General features: G+C 38.8%; 1 protein-coding gene across 5 annotated transcripts in view; it reads left to right on the forward strand.

Annotated features, from left to right (window-relative positions):
- TTC23L (tetratricopeptide repeat domain 23 like) overlaps positions 1-15,476 on the forward strand; it is a 59,363-nt gene that overhangs the window by 40,244 nt on the left and 3,643 nt on the right. For 4 of the 5 annotated variants that reach the window (XR_001491284.4, XR_012413610.1, XR_010587337.2 and 1 more), the window contains one exon: positions 1,559-1,686. Coding sequence is in view for 1 of the 5 variants with exons in the window: in XM_045393597.3 (XP_045249532.2) it covers positions 1,559-1,686; positions 9,319-9,405 (215 nt within the window). In the remaining 4 variants the exon portion in view is untranslated. Of the gene's footprint in view, positions 1-1,558; positions 1,687-9,318; positions 9,524-15,476 lie in introns of those variants that run through there. The other variant, XM_045393597.3, reaches the window with a different exon arrangement.

Genomic DNA, 15,476 nt, shown 5'->3' on the forward strand with positions numbered 1-15,476 from the left:
CCAGAATAACCAACAACATTGAAGAACAAAGTTGGAGGACTGACACTATCCAACTTCAAGACTTACTAAAAAAAACCACAGAATCAAGACAGTATAGATGAGAAATCATCTTACCCTAGTCACAGTGGCTATTATGAAAAAGACAAAACAACAAAAAACAGATGTTGGTGAGGGTGCAGAGAAAAGGGAACTCTCATACACTGTTGGTGGGAATGTAAATTAGTACAATCTCTATGGAAAACAATATGGAGATTTCTCAAAGAACTAAAAATAGAACGACCATTTGATCCAGGAATCCCACTATTAGGCATCTACCCAACAGAAAAGAAAGGTATGCCTCAAAAAGATTCCTGCACTTGTATGTTTATCGCAGCACTATTCACAATAGCAAAGATAACAGAATAAATCTAAGTATTCATCAGTGGATGATTGGATAAAGAAAATGTGGTATAAATACACAATAGAATACTATTCAGTCATAAAAGAATGAAATTATGTCTTTCGCAGCAAAATGGATGGAACTGAAAGTCATTATCTTAAGTGAAACAAGCCAGACACAGAGTCAAGTATCAAGGTTCTCACTCATAAATGGGTGCTAAAAAATGTGTGCACATGGGCTTAGTGCAGTGATAGATAATGGAGACTCATAAGAGTGTGATGGGGGGGTGGATGATGAGAAATTAATGAGTACAATGTACATTATTTGGGTGATGGATACCCTAAAAGCTGTGACTACTATGCAATTTATACATGTTACAGAATTGTACATGTGTTGTGTTTGGAAAGACACAGCATTAAAATTAAATTTTCAAGCCATAACAACTATATGTTTAAAATACTTATAAAATCACAACTTACTCCCTCCCAACCCCCCAAACAGGAACTTCAGTAAACATTACTCACTATCAGAGTTTTATTTAGCTAAAAATATAGTCTTGCAATATACCTGGGAGTTTAATACGGTAGTTATTTGTAACATTAGCATAATAGGCCTATTCAGACAGAAGCTTTCTTTTTTGCTACAAAAAATTCCATGAATTTTTAAGGAGAATAAAAACCAAAACATCATCTGATGCCATTAAATCACATTTTAGGGCCGGGTGCGGTGGCTCACACATGTGATCCCAGCCCTTTGGGAGGCCAAGGTGGGCGGATCATGAGGTCAAGAGATTGAGACTGTCCTGGCCAACATGGTGAAACCCTGTCGCTACTAAAAATACAAAAATTAGCTGGGCATGGTGGCATGCACCTGTAGTTCCAGCTACTCGGGAGGCTGAGACAGGAGAATCACTTGAACCCAGGAGGCAGCGGTTGCAGTGAGCCAGACTGCACCACTGCACTCCAGCCTGGCAACAGATTGAGACTCCATCTCAAACAAACAAACAAACAAACAAACAAACAAACAAAAAACGTCTTAGACTTTTAAAGAGTCCTTATGAGACCTGGCTTGAGAATAAGCATGGACTTTAAGCATGAAAATGTCAGTTGAGCCAAAGCTGATATTAGACATTTGTAAAGGTTAGCAGCTTGCCTTAAATAATTGTTTCCATTTTTCCAGATGCTGTTGAGACATATTTCATAAAAAGTATCAATGCATATCGAGCAACACTGGGCTCAGAGGATTTTGAAACACTGAGCACCACTGAAGAATTTTGCAAATGGCTTGTCCAAAATGGAGAAAAACAGGTAAATATGATCAATGCATAAACAGAATTGCTAGTTTGTTTATTAGATCACAATAGCATTTTTCATCTTACAGTTTAGATACTGGAGATCAGATAGGTCCCAGATAAAACTAGGCAAGAAACACATTGTTTCATTATTTGTTAGCATTAACCAAATTTTTTTTTTTTTTTTTTTTTTCAAATTGGTTTCATTCTTTTGATGAAACTGAGCAACTCTGTCCAACAAGGTTTAGTTTGTACTTGGAAACCGCAAAGTAGGGTCAAAGTATTTTAGAGGGACTCGATATTGATGGCAAAAGAAAATTCGCAGCTACACGTTTGCTTCTAACGGTTCCCTCTCTGATAAACTTTTTTTTTGAGATAGGGTCTCTCTCTGTCACCCAGGCTGTAGTGCACTGGGGCGATCTCGGCCCACTGCAACCTCCGCTTCTTGAGTTCAAGAGATTTGCCTGCCTCAGCCTTCCAAGTAGCTGGGATTACAGGCGTGCGCCACCACGTCCAGCTAATTTTTGTGTTTTTAGTGGAGATGGGGTTTTGCCATGTTGACCAGTCTGGTCTTGAACTCCTGACCTCAGGTGATCCACTCGCCTCGGCCTCCCACAGTGCTGGGATTACAGGAGTGAGCCACCATGTCCTGCCAGCATTGCCTTTCTTGTTTGAAATTTTACAGCTATACTTTGTTGTGTAATGTTATGGTTCCCTTTCTGTAAAATGTTATTTTTGGTGATCTAAATAAAGCCTGTTTTGTTTGGAGAAAAAAAAATAAAATAAAACTAGGAATAATACACAGGGCTTAGGTGGCTTGGAATATTAGTAAAAAAATATTTTTCTTGTATCTTGATACATGAGATCCTTCAGATCCAGGACACATGTATTCTCTGGCTTTGTATTTAATATTTTAAGTCAAAATTGGCTTCCATCTTTGGATCTAGCTACTAGTTCTTTTCTTTTGCGGTAGTGGTTTTCTCTTGATCTGATAGGTTTTTATTAGCAGCAATTTTGTTTTCACATTTTAAAAAGTTATAGAAAATAATTGTTATTGCTGACTTTTTTACTTAGAAGTCCCATGAGTCTAAGTTATCATTCAAAACCTTTTGACTTGAACTTTATATATTCAGTGCAGCATGAACACAGCGAAGACCTTTGTCTGTCATAAGATCCCACATGAATTTGATCTGACCAAGCCAACTTTATACTTCCTCAGGCGAGTGAGAAATATGGATAGATTTGACATGGTCTTATTGGCCATGTAAAAACCAGTATAAGAATAGAGTTATAGGCACATAGTAAGTAAAAATTTATTCCAGGAATGAAAAAAAGTTTTTTATATCTTATCTAGACATTTTTATAAATGGTGACATTTTCGTTATTTCAATTTTAATTGCCATTTGTAAAGACAAAAACCTTATAATGATTTGCAACCTTTTTTTTCTGTGGCCATGATATTTTCTGTTGGTTTAGAAGATTTTTTTTTTTTTTTTTTTTGAGACAGAGTCACTCTGTTGCCCAGGCTGGAGTGCAGTGGCACGATCCAGCTCACTGCAACCTCTGCCTCCCAAGTTCAAGTGATTTTTGTGCCTCAACCTCCCGGAATAGCTGGGATTACAGGCGCCCACCATCACACCCAGCTAATTTTTGTATTTTTTGTAGAAACGAGGTTTAATCCTGTTGGTCAGGCTGGTCTCGAACTCCTACCTCAAGTGACCCGCCTGCCTTGGCCTTCCAAAATGCTAAGATTACAGGCGTGAGCCACCACACCTGGCCAGTTCAGAAGATTAATGTGAGATCCCAATGCCATGGGTTGATCTAATCATTAATTTTATTTTCAAAGATGTGAAAATACTTTGCCAGAATTTAATAGCTTATCCCTGTTATAGTCTGGTGCAGTGAATACCATGACCTTGGTTGTGATAAACCACCAGTACCACCACCAGTACCAATGCCTGATAATCCTCTGCTTCTAACCAAGTACTTTCTAGTATACCAAGCTCCTGGACAAGCTACCAAAGGACCTGAGTGCCAGGTGGCTCCAAATCTAAACCATAAGCAGGACTATGGACAGGTCAGCTTTACCATTAGGAAGCAAGTGCCATGAGGGCAGGAAGTTTTGTTTGTTTTGTTCACTGCAGTGTCCTCAATGCCTGAAACACTAACTGGCACATAGAAGATGCCTGGTAACTTTTGAATGAAACTGCTGAATTTTATGACACATTTCCCATATTTAAAAGTAGCTCATTCCCCTGCCTCCAAGCTTCATGTGAGGCTCTAGGCCTGTCCTAGAGGACCATAACAGAAACTCACAAGATTTGGGAATCGTTCCCATGGAATACACAGACACATACACATGCACACACATATATATTTTGGTAACTAATTTAATCTGCCATGGATAAAAAATAAAACTCATTCATCTAGAACTACCTTCTTCCAGTAATTCATCAAAATGACAATCATGGCTGGGCATGGAGACTCACACCTGTAATCCCAGCACTTTGGGAGGCCGAGGCAGGAGGATTGCTTGAGCCTAGGGGTTTGAGACCAGCCTGGGCAACAAAGTGAGACCCTCATCTCTAAAAAAATTAAAGAATTAGCCAGGAGCAGTGGTGCATACCTGTGGTCCCAGCTACATGGGAGGCTGAGGCAGGAAGATCACTTGAGCCTGGAAGGTTGAGGCTGCAGTGAGCTGTGATCACGCCACTGCACTCCAACTTGAGTGACAGGGACCCTGTCTCAAAAAACAAACAAACAAAGAAAACAAAAAACAAAACAGAGAATGAGTTTGTCATCAATGCCATAAAAAGACACTATAAGAACACTACAGGTCCATATCCCTGAGGCATATAGATGTAAAAATTCTCAACAAAACACTAGCAAACCAAATTTAACAGCATATTAAAAGAGTCATATGCCATCACCAAGTGGGATTTATCCCTGGGATGTAAGAATGGTTTGGCATACGAAAATCAATCAATGAGATATACTGTCTTAACAGAATGAAGGATAAAAATCAGATGATACCCTGAGATCCAGAAAAAGCACTGGACAAAATTCAATACCTTTTCATGATAACAACAAAAAAACAAAACTGCCAACAAAGAAAGAATAGAAGGAAATTACCTCAAGATAATAAAGGCCATACATGTATGCAAAGCCTACAGCTAATACCATACTTAATGGTGAAAAACTGAAAGCTGTTCCTTTAAGATCAGGAACAAAAGAAGGATGCCCACTTTCACCACTTCTATTCAGCATAGTACTGGAGGTAGTAGCCAGAGCAGTTAGGCAGGAAAGCTAAATAAAAAACATCCAAATATGAACAGAAGTAAAATTATTTCTGTTCGCAGAATGACATGATGTTATGTAGAAAACCCTAATGATCACACACACACACACACACAACCTGTTTGAACTAATAAATTCAACTAAATTATAGGAAACAAAGTCAGCATACAAAAATCAGTTTCACGGCCAGGCACGGTGGCTCAAGCCTGTAATCCCAGCACTTTGGGAGGCTGAGATGGGTGGATCACGAGGTCAGGAGATCGAGACCATCCTAGCTAACACGGTGAAACCCCGTCTCTACTAAAAAATACAAAAAAAAACTAGCTGGGCAAGGTGGCAGGTGCCTGTAGTCCCAGCTACTTGGGAGGCTGAGGCAGGAGAATGGTGTAAACCCAGGAGGCGGATCTTGCAGTGAGCTGAGATCCAGCCACTGCACTCCATCCTGGGCAACAGAGCGAGACTCCATCTCAAAAAAAAAAAAAAAAGTTGCATTTTTATATACTAACATTGAACAATTTGAAAAAGAAAATAAGAAAACCAATCCCATTTACAATAGCATCAAAAAGAATAAAATACTCAGGAATAAACTTAACCAAGGAGGTGAAAGACTTATACACTGAAAAAAATGAACAGGAAAATAATAAATTATATGCATGCTTTCTTACTCTAAGAAATGCAAAAATATTACAGTAGTAGCCTTGAGATTCCTGATTTATTGGCAGTGTTTTCTGGAAAGCAGCAATTGACATCCCTTTTATGTTTGTTGTTCTGACATGCCACATTAGGGATGATGATTACATGTTCAACCCAATTCTGAAGAAACATTCTGTTGCACCTGTCAACATAGATAATTCAGGCAGTGAGTGGGTGATGTGCAGTTCTTGAGGGAGCCAGCAATAATACCTCTTCACCTTCCCTAAAGAAAGCACATTGGGAAGGCAAATGAGTACAAGCACTGTTGTCCTGTGAATGATTTCCAGTGTATACTTAATTTATTTTTGCTGTATAGTAAGTAGTTAACAGTGAGAGCTTTGCTGAAAGACAACTGGCCTAGACATTTCAAAAATGTCAATGTTATGAAAGACCAAAAGGGCAGGAGAACTGTAACAGATTAAAGAATCATGAGAACTCAATGCAATACATGATGATTAAATGCTAGATTTTAAGGAAGTGTAAAGAACATTATTGGAAAAATTGGGAAATTTGAACATGGAGCATATATCAGGAAACGCTGTTGTACTGATGTAAGATTTATTGAATGATAATATTATTGTAGATATGTAGGAAAGTGTTTTTGTTCTAAGAAGACACACGCTTAAGTATTTAGAGCCACATGTGATGGCTCATGCCTGTCTGTAATTCCAGTAATTTGTGAGGCCAGGGTTGGAGGATCACTTGAGCCCAAGAGTTCATGACCAACCTGGGAAACATAATGGCACCCTATCTCTACAATAAATAAGTAAATAAATAAGCTGAGCAGAGTGGTGTGGAACTATAGTCCCAGCTACTTGAGAGGCTGAGGTGGAGGATCGTTTGAGCTTGGGAGGTTGAGGCTGCATGAGCCGTGATCACACCCCTGCACTCCAGCCTGAGCAACAGAGTGAGGCTCTGTCTCTTTAAAAAAAAAAAAAAAAAAAAAAAAAAAAAAACCAAAACCAAACCAAAACAAAAAGCATTTAGGGGTAAATTATCTTGATTACGACAACCTATTTTCAACAAAAATATATGTGTATATGCATGTATATATAGATAGAGACAGTATTTTTTAAGAAGAGAAAACAATAAGGCAAATGTGGCAAAACTGTGTGAATCTAGGTGAAAATTGTATGGATATTTTACTATTCTGTTAGCTTTTCTGAAGGTTTGAAAAATTTGATATAAAAAATAGGTGAACAAAAAAAGAGTGAGGGCTGTGGAATTCAGACTGCCTGGTGTTGGAATTCTGCCACTGCCAATCATAGGCTGTGTGATCTGGGGCAAGATCCTTAGCTGTTATTAGTTTCCATTCCTTCATCTGTAAAATGAGTATAATAGTTCCTCTCTTGTAGGGCAGCCATGAAGATTAAATAGTATCATATGAATTAACTATTATTAATTACAAGCTTGGAACTTTAATTCTTAATACAAAGTACTTAGGTGGCACATCACAGCGGACTGATCCTGCTGGGTTATGTCATCATTGGGTACAATGCCTTCTCCATAGAGCTCAGGGAACAGAACCAGCATGCTCCTTCGGAATTGCCAGGCTGATTTTTTTTTTTTTTTAGAACGTTTTATCCCTCAGGAGGCTTACAGACTGCTAAAGGCTTCGTTAAACTCCCAGGTATTCAGCTACAGTGACTATAGCAAAAATGTGGCTGAAACTTTGTATAGCATGGGCAGGATCTGCTTTGCCAACGGAGAGCCCAGAAAGGCAATTCAGCTCCTGACAAAGGTGACTATTGACTGGTTTTGTTACATTTTCCCCCAGGCTTGTAAGCAGGATGTGAGGAGGGATGTATGTACATATGCATGCATGTATATATGTATTTTCTCTTCTCTTCCATTTTATTCCTGCTCTCCTTTTCTTTTTTTAAGTGATGTGTTATCTTTTGAAAATTGTCTGCTTTCTTAGATGTGCTGAGGGAGAATATGACACAGAAACTTTTGTTGAGTCCGTGTCTGGACAAGAGTCTTAAAAGAGTAACACCCTAATCTTGGAATCCAAGTATGATAGTGGCAGAATCTCTGGAAAGCACTTCAAGGTTGGGTGGAATTAGTAATACCTTGTTTAACCATCCGTACCCAAGTACTCTTTCCCCTTCCAGAGAGCTCATTCCCTTGCAGTGGGGTGTGGCAAAAGGTGTTCAACCAGTCAGTATACTGACAGAATGAATCTGAAGGCTTAGTAAAATAGGTGGCAATGTCTCTAAATAAAACCTAAGTTTTTTCAAAGTCAGAGGAAAAGTTGGTAAAGATCAAGGAACACTCAAGTGAGCAGAGGGTGGAGTCAGAAGCAGTCTACATCAGGTTTGCCGGGATTTTCATCTCATTTCAGGGTAACCTAATGTGATCAGAAAACAGTAAATAACAGAAGAAAGGGGAACTCATTTTGAAGATTCAGGGAAAAGAAAGCCTCCTGAAAGTAAGTTATAGGAGCCAGAATAGCTTTTCCAGGGAAGCATGAACACATGGTGGCATCTGGGTAATAGGGGTAGAAGCCTGAAAGGAGAGAAAACTTTGAAATGAAAGGATGACAATCTGAGGATAAGAAATGAGATGAAATGAAAAATGATGAGTGAAATGAGAAGGGGTTCCAGGGAAACAAGTCTAATAAAATTCAGATCCACATTGAAAATAACGAAGACGCTTAACATGGAGTGATACTGGAGTATTGTTTCTCAAATCTAGAATTGCAGCACAGTCAGTAAGAAACAAAACAAAACAAGCAAAAACAAATTCCTGAGTCTCACCCCAGACCATCTGAATTAGAAGTTTTACGAGTAGTGTACAGAATCTTTTTTTTTTAATAGTTCTAGAGGCAGTTTTAATATCCTGCCAATTTTAAGAATCAAGATTGATATAACAAACTTGAAAAGCTCTCTTAGAATGCAGAGTGAAAGAAGAGAGGGATCTCATGAGAAAGTAATTGGTATGCAGGACAAAGTAGAGATTCAGCCAAAGAATTGTATGTATTTCTGAAGAAATTATGATTGGAATAGAAGCAGTAATCAGAGATATCATTGAAGACAAATGTTCTGAAATAAAAAAAGACCATAGCATATACATTGTAAGGATTTACCATGTTCCACACAAAATCAGTGTAAGGAGAGCCTCACATAGATTTTTACCTGGTAATGAATTTTTGATGGCATATGCAATAGATGGAATGCTTGTGTCCCTTCAAAATTCATACGTTGAAACCTAATATTCGCTGCGGTTTTATCTGGAGATAGGACCTTTAGAAGGGGACTAGGACTCAGGAGTGGAGTCTTCATGAATGGGATTAGTGCCCTTTGAAAAGAGACCTCAAAGAGCTTCCTTGCCCCTTTCCACCATGTGAGTTTACAGCAAAGATGGCTGTCAGTGAATCAGGAAGTGGGCCCTCACCAGACACGAAATGGACTAAGACAGCATGACTACATCCTCCATTTGTAATAGGGATTTAACTTGGAAATTTAGGATGCCATAAGCCTAGGTAGAGGCTACATCTTTGTTATCAGCTTAGGAAACAAATGAAATGTAGTGCAGGTATTTGAAATGTAAACTTGTGACAAGATCTCAGTTCCGCTGGTCCTTTCCTGAGTTTGGTTTGCAGTTAAGGTGCTCGCTATCTGATTCTCTTTAACCTGTTATTTCTCACCTCACCTAGTGTCTGATGATTCAAATCCTTGTATATAGAGGTGAACACAGTAAAAGCAGGGAGACAAAGAGCCTCCTTACTCTGTTGCGGAGGTGAGTTCTGGCCCTGGCCATCAGCCATGTCATCAATGTATATATATGCATGGCATGGCCTCTCCCAATTCAACCAGGTAGGGGTGATTCACCTCTTTCATTCTTGCTAGTAAGGCAAAATCCTACCTGTGTATGAATGTGGCCAAATCCTATACTTGGGAAAATTAGTTGATTTCTTACAGTCTCATAGAACCCAGTGTTTTAGGGTCTGCTGCAATAATATTTAGTATTTATAATACCCCTTTCAATGCTGAGCATTATAGAAAAGCCCTGCAAGACAAGGTTGTAGCTGATCACAGTATGATAGGTATCATATGGATTCAGAGAAAGTAAATGAGTACCTTAAAATAATTTTTCTTGCTGAACATACAAAGTCTAGGTCCCTAAACATAAGGCAAGTTTTTAGGATACAGTCTCCAAAGTTAATAATGACAGAGCCTCTTCAGATTCTTTTTATAGATGTTTAGAATTTAAGTCAAAGAGAGTTTTGTATAGACTTGCCTCAGTCTTTAACCTTGACGTTATCAATGACACATATCATTGACATTTGTTCATCTCAGAATAGTACTGACCTTGAACTGTTCTAAGAGGGAAGAGAACAAAAACTTGTTGAGTTTATACCAAATTCATAAAACTGAGCTAGGTCCTATTTATAAAGTATTTAATTTAATCCTCACAAATACCCAGTATGATAGCTCTCATTTAACAGAAGGGAGCTTGATGTTTTATAATGGAATTTGCCTAAATTCACTCAGTCTTGGAGATTTGGACTCAAATAAGTGTGACTCTAAGGCCATGTGCTTTTCCCTGAGAGCCCTCTAACAGCGCTGCATTGCTGCTGAGAGTTAGGACCCCGAATGTGTTCACCAGTGGTGGCTGATAATCGGTCCCCTTCTCACCAGGTTCACCAGGCTAGACAGGTGGGGAAGGTCATGCCATGGAGAATACATTGAGCCCTCCTCTCCACACCCACTTCACTCAGAGCCACACCTGAGGTGGGCCCCACAGGAGGCTATCTCCTGTTTTATCATTACCCAGAGGAGGACGTTCTCCAGCCTCTGTCAATAATTCCTGTTAGGAGGATATAGAGGATCAGCCACAGGGAAAAATGGAAAACTTTGCTCCCTGCCTGTTGGTGTTTTAAATAAAATCATGTCTATAACATGCATAGTACAGTGCCTGGCAGAGCATGCACTCAATAAATGTTCGTAAAACACCCTTCCTTCCCCTTCTTCACAGAAGACTGCCTTTTGCTTTCAGGGCAACAGTTCAGAATATTTGAAATCAGGGATAATTGTTAGCCACTAATACCATAGGTTAGTTTTGAGATTTTGAATCTTTGAATATATCTAAAGTAGATTTTGTGCTTTGAAGGTAATAATAATGAAACTAAAAGAACAAAATGTATAATTTCAGAGAAAAAATGCATGATGTTTCCCCAAAACTGAACAGAAGTTCTACTCAGCTTGTATTTAAAAAGAGACACTTCAGAATATCTGGAATCTCATTCTTTGGTAGCCTGAGATTGCTTTGCCTTCCAGTATTTACTGTGTCTTTTAGGTGATCTGAAATGATTCATAGAAGGAGGAAAAATTAGGAGATCTAATTCAGACCCTAGGTGGTATGAGTTTCTTTAGGTACTTGGAAGTTAATTTTTCTTTCTGTAAATTACAATGAAACCAAACCTACCAAGAAAGTCCATATAAGGGGAAAAGAAGAGTCTTTTGAAGGACTTTGCTGTAGCAGAAGGTTTTTCTTTCCCTAAAACAAGCCCATATCTCATTCCTCAAGAACTGCTGAGCAAAGCCATGGGGGAAACTGCCAAAGCCAGATGTCAAAACCCAGTACAAGGATTGCTCTCTTTGCAGACTTCAGCATCTCACTGGAGTAATCAATCCCAGATGTCCTGGAACTCTGCTAGTTTTCCGATATACTCTCCTGCTTCTTACCTCACCTCTTCCGGAAACTCGTTGACTACACTCACTGGACTTTCATTGCTAGGAGCCCGAATTCTTGGCTTCTGAAGCCTGTGCAAAAAAGCTAAAGTAGAAATGGCCCCTTGAAATCAGAGTTAATTTCAAGGTTAAATGATAGTTGCAAGGGTCTCAAATAAAATTTTGGTGTACAGAAAGGGCATAGAAAATATTGGATTTGGAAATAAACTTTCTGGTTGTTTAGTCTAACTTTTACCTAAATCACAAATGTACTTCAATTGTAATCATGTACATATCTAGCTCATTTAAGCACTAGAAATACTAATATGTTTAAGATAGAGTCCCTTATATGAAAGTTAGTCTGTATTAAGTCTTTAATAGAAATGTAAAGGAAAAGGGCAAGTAATACATCATGAGGCTAGAAATGTGAGTGGAAACTCTGCATAGGTTGGGGGCTGGGTTGCAGGGTCTTCGAAGAAAAGTAGACATAAGCAGGTAGACAAGAAGCCAGAGGAGAGTATTCCAAGTTGCATGAACAGAAGCATAGTGGCGTAGATACCCGATATCACGGAGGAAAAGCAAGTGACCTTGAGTGGTTGTAGTTTAAGGTACTTGAGGAGGGACGTGCTGGACATGAGTTTGGAAAGACAGACTGGGGCAAGATTATGGAATTTTTATGTGCTGTGCTAAGGCCTTTAGGATTTATTTAGTAGACAGAAAGCAACCATCAAAGAGTTTTGGGCAGGATATGACATGACCAATTATTGGCTTTAAAACATTACCTCTGGCAGCAATGAGGAGGATAGATGGTACCTAGGGAGAAGTGGGGAGAGCAGTTAGGAGGTAGATCTGATAGTCCAAGGGAGAGATGTTTAGACCCTTAATTATCTAAAGCCGTAGTAGGAAGAATGTGTAGAGGATAGATTGAGAAGCTATATGGAGTCTGTATTGAGAGACCATAGGACCAGTCAGATGTGAGGTTTAATAGAGGCAGGAATCAAAGGTAGTGTTGAAGTTTCTAGCTTGGGCAACTGGGTGAATGGCAATGTTATTAAATAGTATTGGCAAGAGGAATAATCTTGGAGGATGTCTAGGGTGCCTGAGGGAAGATGGTTTCCACTTTGGATATGTTTGCAGTACCCACAATACATCCACTTGGCAACAGCTGTTAAGTTGTTGGCTGTATGGGCCAAGAGCTCAAAGAAATGATTCTGAAGCTAATGGAATGGGTAAGATAACCCACGGAATACATACATGTGAAACAAGAAGGCTTAGGAAAGAACTTTGGAGAATGCTTCCACTTATTTCAGAGAGAATATGGTGGTTTGGTAGCAGAACAGCTGGGGCTCAAATTTGAGCTTTCCCACTTATAGTGGGACTTCCTAAGGCTTACTTTCTTCATCTGTGAAAATGCACATAAATACAGCACTTCATTTTAAGTGCTTTACTTACTGTATGGCACATAGTAAGCTTCTGTGAAATGTTAATTATTGTAATTATCATTATTGTATTATTTAGGGGTCATGCAGAAAGAGGAACTGAAAAGGAGTCTCTAAAAAAGTCCTTAAGAATTAAGAGAGTCAGAAAAAAATAAAGGACAAAGTTTTAATGAAAGAGAGGCCAGTGTTATTGTTACGAAAGACATGAGGAGACACTTCGAAGAGGAAGAAATGCGTATGACCAATACACACACACACACACAAAGATTTCCAATCTCAGGCAGGATTCAAAACAAAATACCATTTTTACCCTATTGTTTTAGTGGTAATGACAAATACAGGTAGTAAAACCTAGCTATGTAAAAGGTATGGGGAGCTCAGCCCTCTCAATACTCTATTTATATGAGACTGTATGTTGATTGCACCTTTTTGGTGGATATGTTGGGAAAAGTTAATAGAATGTTTAGATGCATGGAACTTTTGACTCTGAAAGACCACTTCTAAGATCTGTCTTTTGAAATCCTTGCACAAAATATGTATTTATAAATATGTGTATATAAATATACACATATACATACATAAATATGTCTTTCTTTTAGATTTGTGGGAAAAATTCAAATGTCTACCAGTAGAAATACTAGCACGTTTATTGCTGTACAATATGGTCATTCAAAGGCATGATGTAGAGCTTTAAGTGTCATGGAAGAATATTCCCATATATATTGTTAGGGCTAAAAACATGAAAAGTACACATTAGTGAGCAATATATGTAGCATAACTCATAAGTATATGTAAATATGTAGTTAGTGAAAAGAATAGTACTTATCTCTAGGACACAGGATTATGGAGGACTTTCAAATTCTATGTTATGTATTTCTGTGTCATTTTACTTTTATTTTTACAATAAATGTTATTTGTGACGATAAAAAAGATATATTTTAAGAGTATGGTATATGTGTCAAATATTAAGAGAGTGCCATGTAGTGGTAAGGAACGGACTAGTGCCAGATGGCCTGGGTTATAAGCCCAGCTCTGTCTTTTTTTTTTTTTTTTTTTTTTTTGAGACAGAGTCTTGCTCTGTCGCCCAGGCTGGAGTGCAGTGGCACAATCTTGGCTCACTGCAAGCTCCACCTCCCGGGTTCACGCCATTCTCCTGCCTCAGTCTCCCAGGTAGCTAGGACTATAGGTGCCCACCACCACACCCGGCTAATTTTTCTGTATTTTTAGTAGAGACGGGGTTTCACTGTGTTAGCCAGGATGGTCTCGATCTCCTGACCTCATGATCTGCCTGCCTCTGCCTCCCAAAGTGCTGGGATTACAGGCATGAGCCACCGCACCTGGCCCCAGCTCTGTCTTTAGCTGTGAGATCTTGGACAAATCGCTCAGTTTTCTTCTCAGTTTCCTCATCCATAAAATGGGGATGATAATATAATATCTACTTCATAGGGTTGTTATTAATAAATAAGTAAATAAGTTAATAAATAAGTAAAACTGCAAAGAAAGATGCCTGGCACATAGTATGTGCTAATTATAGATGATGAGCGTGTTAATGATGATGATTGCAGATGGAAAGAGGATGACTAATAAGAAGCATTATATTGGCAAACAGAATATCATCACTGACATTGCTGATATTAGCATGAGCTGTATTGGTAGAGAAGACCTTTGAGATTACTGTTTGTCCAGTACCTGATTAAATACCTCCTATAATCAGGAATTTACTCATTATCTCTCAAGATGGCCCCTTCCTTCCATTATTGGACAGTTCTGATTGTTAGAAGAATGTAGTAGTTAAGGTCATAGACTACATTTAAAGTTAGACATATCTGTGCTTGAATCCAGGCTCTACTACTATGTACCATTAGGTAAGGTATCTTAAACCTCACTTTTCTCTAATGAGGATTAGAATAGTATCTATAATGTGGAAACATAATAAAGAGTAAATGAGATCATTCACATAAAGCACTTAGCACAGTATCTGGTATACAGTAAGTGCTCAATAAATATCAGCTATTTTAACAACTCTACCTAGTCATCAAACTTACTGGATGTATGAAAGCATGAAGTTACCAACTTTACCTTTCTCTCTGTTAGATGTCTCCGAAACAGCTGCATACTGAAAAGTTATTTTGATATACCTTTCCATGGGTATAAAGCTGTAGAAGCCAACAGAAGGAGCAGGGAGAACCATCCTTTTCTTCTCATAAGAGGGGAGCAAAGGAAGGTGCCTCAATGCCTATTAACCTATTAGTGACATACAGTCCTCTTGGTCTTGTGAACAAAATGGAACAGCCTCTTCTGGGCTGAGGGGCTAGAGAAGGGAAATAGGGTGGAAATGGGGATTTGGGAGTTGATTGTCTCCAGAGAGAAGTGAACAAGGAAAAAGAAAGGAGGTCATATGCTTCAGTACATTTTGTATCAGCCAGACCCAGTCTTAGGCAAGACCTTAGTGATGAAATGTATGTTCCATAAGCTGGGTTGTTTCCAGGCTGCTGCATTCATCTTCTTTTCCTATTATTTATTAGTAAACATTCCAACACTCCATCTACAAAATTAAGGAGAAAATATCTGGCCAAACCTTGGTATGACTGAGTGAGGAGCACAATCTGCTCCAGCAGAGCCAGGCAGCCAAACGAGGGGCAGCAGCTTTTCCAAATCAGGATTCTGGTACTAGCTGGAGGCACTGGGGCAGGTAGAGAAGT

Source organism: Macaca fascicularis, chromosome 6 (genome assembly GCF_037993035.2).
Source record: "Macaca fascicularis isolate 582-1 chromosome 6, T2T-MFA8v1.1".
Taxonomy (NCBI): domain Eukaryota; kingdom Metazoa; phylum Chordata; class Mammalia; order Primates; family Cercopithecidae; genus Macaca; species Macaca fascicularis.